Source organism: Chiloscyllium plagiosum, chromosome 6 (assembly GCF_004010195.1).
Source record: "Chiloscyllium plagiosum isolate BGI_BamShark_2017 chromosome 6, ASM401019v2, whole genome shotgun sequence".
NCBI classification, from domain to species: Eukaryota; Metazoa; Chordata; class Chondrichthyes; order Orectolobiformes; family Hemiscylliidae; genus Chiloscyllium; species Chiloscyllium plagiosum.
In genome coordinates this window covers 107562201-107568514 of record NC_057715.1, presented here as the reverse complement: position 1 = coordinate 107568514, position 6314 = coordinate 107562201, and the positions used below count along the sequence as shown (strand labels likewise).

The following is a 6314-nucleotide window of genomic DNA, read 5'->3' as shown; positions in this document are numbered from 1 at the left end:
TCAGTGTCAAGTCGGTCGTCATTAATGGAGATGGAGAGGTCCAGGAAGGGGAGGGAGGTGTCAGAGATGGTCCAGGTAAATTTAAGGTCAGGGTGGAATGTGTTGGTGAAGTTGATGAATTGCTCAACCTCCTCGTGGGAGCACATGGTGGCGCCAATGTAGTCATCAATGTAGCGGAGGAAGAGGTGGGGAGTGGTGCCGGTGTAATTATGGAAGATTGACTTTTGAGGGGATCATCAAACCATAAACTGTAGGAGCAGAAGTAGGCCATTCAGCCCATCAAGTCTGCTCCTCCATTCAGTGAGTTCGTGGCCTGATCTGACCATCCTTAATCCCACTTTCCTGCCTTTTCCCCATAACCCTTGATTCTCTGAGTGATTAAAAATCTGCCTGGCTCAGCCTTGAGTAATGGTCCAGCCTCTGCAGTAAAGAACTCCACAAATTCACTATCCTCTGAGAGAAGAAATTCCTCCTCAACTCTTTCTTAAATGTGTGAAATATTATGCTGAGGGTAATGCCCTATGGTTCTGGATTCTCCCAGAAGGGGAAGCAATCTCCCAGCATCTACCCCATCAAGTCCCTTAAAAGTCTTGTCTGTTTTAATAAGGTCCCCTCTCAATGGTTAACTCAGATGGCTAATGTATAGCACGGAGTAATGCCAGCTGCACAGTTTGATTCTGATTTTGGCTGTGCCAGAATTGGGATTGTCCTGCTCCTCAGAAGGAAAGGCAATGTCAAGCTACTCGAAATGGGGAAGAAAAAACAGGGAAGGATTCAGCTCTGGATGAAGCATCAGCGGCTAATGGACAAGGGACCTGACTTTGGATAGACTACACATGAATGACTGAAGCCAGTGCTGATGGCTGCAATTTTATTCAAAATTCAGAGACTGATAGTTCCTTTTTCTGAGGTCACTTCCTATGTGCTGTATCACATCAGTGCAACTTATGAATTCTAAGTTATAATCCCAGCTGATTTTAATACTGGACAAGGCAGATCCCAGCCTGAAATCTGACTCAACAGCTCATGTTTAAGATTAGATTCCCTAAAGTGTGGAAACGGGCCCTTCGGCCCAACAAGTCCACACAGACCCTCCGAAGAGTAACCCACCCAAACCTATTTCCCTCTGACTAATGCACCTAACACTATGGGCAATTTAGCATGATCAATCCATCCAACCTGCACATCTTTGGATTGTGGGAGGAAACCAGAGCACCCGGGGCTAACCCATGCAGATATGGGAAAAATGTGCAAACTCCACACAGACAGACACCCAAAGCTGGAATCAAACCAGGGTTCCTGGCACTATGAGGCTGCAGTGCTAACCACTGAACCACCATGTTGCCCTGTTTAGTTGAGAACAAAGTGGTCTCTTGCTGAAAAATATGCACACAATGTTGCATGGTTTAACAATAAGCCAGAAATGAATTAATCAATGGAAATGAAGATAAAATGTAATAAAACAAGCTATTATTTATTACATAAATGCAAAGATTTTTCAACACCTAGTAAAATTTTAACCTCGCTAATCCCAAAGCACTCCTTTACAAGTTCCAAAAAGAATTCCTTTGTTCAGTACCCAAAAGTACTCCTTTTGAAGTACACCCACCAGAGATTTTCTTCTTCCTTAACAACTCGATAGGTTTGAGCTATTATTTTAACTGCTAGATTGGAAACACTTATTACTTCTTCCTGGAGCTAACATGCAGCTGAGTTTTCAGGGTATTAATCCAATACTTCCAGTTTGGGACTCTCGCTAACTCTTTATTTAAAGATAATCTAGTTTGATTACATTTTCCTGAGGAACACAGCTCTGTACAACCATCTCCAACCAAGAATTTCACAGAATTGCTCAACAAAGGAAAACCTAAAAAAACAGGTCTCTTCGTCTGAGCAATGCGTGTTTGCCCATGTCTAGATATTTCTAACAGTCCTTACCTTGCTAAATTGTGAAGCATCCTAAGGTAAATAAAAACCAATTCGGCTACCAAAGTAATTCTCTTAAGCTCTTTCAGAGGAAATCACAATGGTTACAGAAAAGTTCACAAGATAATAATTAACTTCGGATGCACAAAAAGCCGTACCTAAATTGTATGAAAAATATGTAACATAGCACATTTTGAATCACAACAGGCCTTTTGAAAATCTGTTCAGTAAAGTCAGTGCTATTGTGTTACAGTTGGTCATCCAGCATGAAGCTAACGACAAACAAGAGAAAGTGTGGTGACTCACAGTACCAGGGACCTGGGTTCGATTCCACCCTCGGGTGACTGTCTGTGTTGATTTTTGCACGTTCTCCCTGTGTCTGTGTGGGTTTCCTCGTGGTGCTCCGGTTTCCTCCCGTAGTCCAAAAATGTGCAGGTCAGGTGGATCAGCCATGGGAAATGCAGGGTTACAGGAATAGGGCAAGGGTGGGTGGGCTTCCCTATAGAGCATTGATGTGGAGTTGATGGGTCGAATGGCCTGGTTTCACACTGTAGGGATTCTGTTCTATGAAAGTCAACAGTAACTCCTTTCTCCACAAATGGCACCAGACCTGCTGAGTTTCACCAGCATTTTCCATCCTGATTTCAGGTATCCCAAGTAGTTGTTTTTACTTTATTGAAGCAAGAAAAGCATTGCTTTTCTTTGCGCATGTACGCATTGCAAACTGTCTAAAATCACCAGTGGCATTTCAATATGATTTTGACTTGGTTGAGGCCTGTAGTATATAGCGTCTGGCAGTGCTGTATTTGAGGAAGATTGGCTATGGGCCATTTTATAAGTTGTGACACAGCCTCCTTGATGAAACAGGTGCTATGCGTGTCTCGTATTTCCGAGTGTACACGTTTGTATATCCGTGTTCATAAATATGGTTGTCTGTGGGTGTCAAGTGTCTTTTCTGCTGCCTGACCTGTCCATTAATTTCCATCTTTCTAAAAAAATCTTTGTGATCAGATTTCCACTGGGAAATAAATTGTGCGTTATCATAACTAATGGGTGCATGAGGAGTTAAGGTGAAAATAATCATATGGCAATTGTCATAAAAATTTACAATGCCAACAGTAAAGTACTAATCAAGAAAGTGTTGAAAATTTTACAAAGAAGCATGTTACAGGACTCTTGATGAACTTCCTGTAATCCCAACATATTTGGAAAATGATTTTATCTGGTTTGGTAGGTGAATCAATTTTAAAAAAATAACCCCCCCCCCTCAACTCGTAAAGTTTTTATTAAATTGATATCTTGCAGCCAAGGACTTTATAAATGCCTATTTCAAATGTGGATTTGTAGAGTAATATGGAAAAGTTGGCACAAATTCAATGGGTCGAAGGGCCTTTTCTGTGCTCTATGACCCTATGACTTAAGGTGGCAATTTGCTGACTGGCTTATTGTTTGACCAGCAGCTAATATATGACATTGAACGAGAGAGAGCCTCTCTCACACATTAGGAAACATCTTAAACTACCACTGAACAGCTGTTTCTAACTGAGGGTTGAAGTCAGTAAAGTTGAAATAACTATCTGTTTATTTTCCAGATGACAATGATGGTTTTGATCTTAATGATGCTCTCAAAGAGGATTTCACTAAACCCAAAAGTATGTATTGATGAGGGATGCGTTTATACAAAAATTCAGTTGTAATTGGATCATTACTGAAACTCAGATGTCTTTAATTTGTATGATAGTTTGATTAATAGTTTAAAAACAATTCATTCATGGGATACTGGGCCAGTATTTATTGGGCTATCTGGCCCATCTAAAAGTCAACCACATAGCTGTGGGTCTAGAGTCAAATGTGGGCCAGACCAGGTAAGGATGGCGGATTTCCTTCCTTCGAGGACATTAGTGAACCACATGAGTATTTACAACAATTGACATGTCATGTTCTTTTGGAATGGAGTATTTTATTGGTTTCTCTTTACCTGGATACTTTTCCCTGACTGCAACATCTATAGGTGAACTCTAGCCTCAAAGGACTTCTCTCTTTGATCTGACCTTGAAGTAAAATGTCACAGTAGGATCACCAAGCATTTCAGGGTTTGAGTAACATCTCCAAGCAGTTTAAGTCACCTTCTCAACAATTTAAAAAGAACAATAAACAGCACAGCACAGCACAGGAACAGGCCCTTCGGCTCACCAAGACTGCGCCAACACATAATGCCTTCCTAAAGTAAAAACCTTTTGCCTCTATGCGGTCGGTCCGAAACCACATTCAGCCTGACAGTTCTGAGGAAGAGTCCCTGAACTCCATGTCAACTCTACTTTCTTTCCACAGATGCTGCCAGACCTCCTGAGGTTTTCTAAATTGTTTGTCCCCAGTATATTAGTGTGGGTTGCTGGATTTCTAGTCTGGTGGCATTACCACTATGCCTCCTTAATTACTGGGACCTTTCGAAAAAGTACAGTTGACCAGGATGTTGCCTGATTAGGAGGGTATTAGCTATGAGGAAAGATTGAACAAACTTGGTTTGTTTTCACTTGGATTTCGGAGGATGAGGGCTGATCCGATGGAAATTTACAGAATTATGAGAGGTGTGGACAGAATGGATAGTCGGACTCTTTCTTTCCCCCAGGGAGAAATGTCAATGGGCACATAGTTTAAGTGAAAGGTGGGAAGTTTAAAGGAGATATGAGAGGCAAGTTTGTTTACACAGAGGGTGATAAGTGCATGTCCTACTTCTTAAATTGTTGAGAAGGTGACTTCACAGCTTGGAGATGTTACTCAGACCCTGATGTGCTTGCTGATACGGTTCTCGATGTTTTACTTCAAGGTCAGATCAAGGAGAAAAGTTATTTTGAGGCAAGAGTTCACAAATAGATGTCGCAGTCTGGGAAAAGTATCCAGGTGAAGAAAAACCAATAAAACACTCCACATACCTCCATTCCAAAAGAATTTAATGACCTCACCAGGTCAGACAGCACAAAGCATCCAGCTGCTCCTTTGGATTTATCTGCACCAACAATTTTTGTCCAAGAAGATAACCTTGAATCCTGCTGAAGTCATTCAGCTTTTTGTGCCTGAGCCTGGAAATGGTGGAGGCTGGTACAATTGCAACATTTAAGAGGCATTTAGATTAGATTACTTACAGTGTGGAAACAGGCCCTTCGGCCCAACAAGTCCACACCGACCTGCCGAAGCGCAACCCACCCAGACCCATTCCCTTACATCTCACCCCTGCACCTAACACTACAGGCGATTTAGCATGGCCAATTCACCTAACCTGCACATCTTTGGACTGTGGGAGGAAACCGGAGCACCCGGAGGAAACCCACGCAGACACGGGGAGAATGTGCAAACTCCACACAGTCAGTCGCCTGAGGCGGGAAGTGAACCCGCGTCTCTGGCACTGTGAGGCAGCAGTGCTAACCACTGTGCCACCGTGCCGCCCACCATTTGGATGGGTATATGATTAGGAAGGGTTTGGAGGGATATGGGCCGGGTGCTGGCAGGTGGGACTAGATTGGGTTGGGATATCTGGTCAGCATGGATGGGTTGGACCGAAGGATCTGTTTCCATGCAGTACATCTCTGTGACTATGACTTCAGGCAAGATGCCCTGGCATAGTGAGGTCGCACAGGAGATTTCTAAGAATGGCACAATGGTCGGTGGTTACATGGTGAGACTGGAGAAACTATGTTGCTCTCGTTAGAGCAGCGAAGGTGAAAAGGCCATTTGATTGAGATGTTCCAATGGTTTTGGCAGAAGTCAGTAACCAGAGGGCACTGAGTCAAAGTGACATGGCATTATTAGAATCAAATGCAGCATGTAGTTATGATCTGGAACGCGTTGGCTCAAAGAATAGCAGAAGTAGATTTGATAGTTCTGAGCAAACTGTTATGGACTAGGCCAGACCACTCAAAACATTCTTAAGCAGGCAGCCCCAGACCATAACTTTGCAATTTGTTTCGGTAAGTGTACGGTGAAAATTACTCGGAGTGAGGTAGCTAGGTTGACTACTAGATTTTAAAACAGACAGAAATTTATTCACAAGGTTGCACAATGAAACACAAGAATAAGTTGTGGATAGTGAGGAGGGCTGTTGTCGGCTGCAAAGAGACTTAGATATGATGCAGAGCTGGGCTGAGGAGTGGCAGATGGAGTTCAACCCTGCCAAGTGTGAGGTTGTCCATTTTGGAAGGACAAATAAGAATGCAGAATACAGGGTTAACAGTAGGGTTCTTAGTAAGGTGGAGGAGCAGAGGGATCTTGGCGGTCTATGTTCATAGATTTTTGAAAGTTGCCACTCAGGTGGATAGAGATTGTAAGAAGGCCTATGGTGTATTAGCGTTCATTAACAGAGGGATTGAATTCAAGAGTCGTAAAGTGATGTT

General features: G+C 42.8%; 1 protein-coding gene across 2 annotated transcripts in view; it reads left to right on the top strand.

Annotated features, from left to right (window-relative positions):
• Positions 1–6314, top strand: part of LOC122550922 (CD99 antigen-like protein 2) — a 47200-nt gene that overhangs the window by 22401 nt on the left and 18485 nt on the right. For both annotated transcript variants that reach the window (XM_043692387.1, XM_043692386.1), the window contains exon 3: positions 3519–3578. In XM_043692387.1, coding sequence (XP_043548322.1) covers positions 3519–3578 — 60 coding nt within the window. The remainder of the gene's footprint in view (positions 1–3518; positions 3579–6314) is intronic.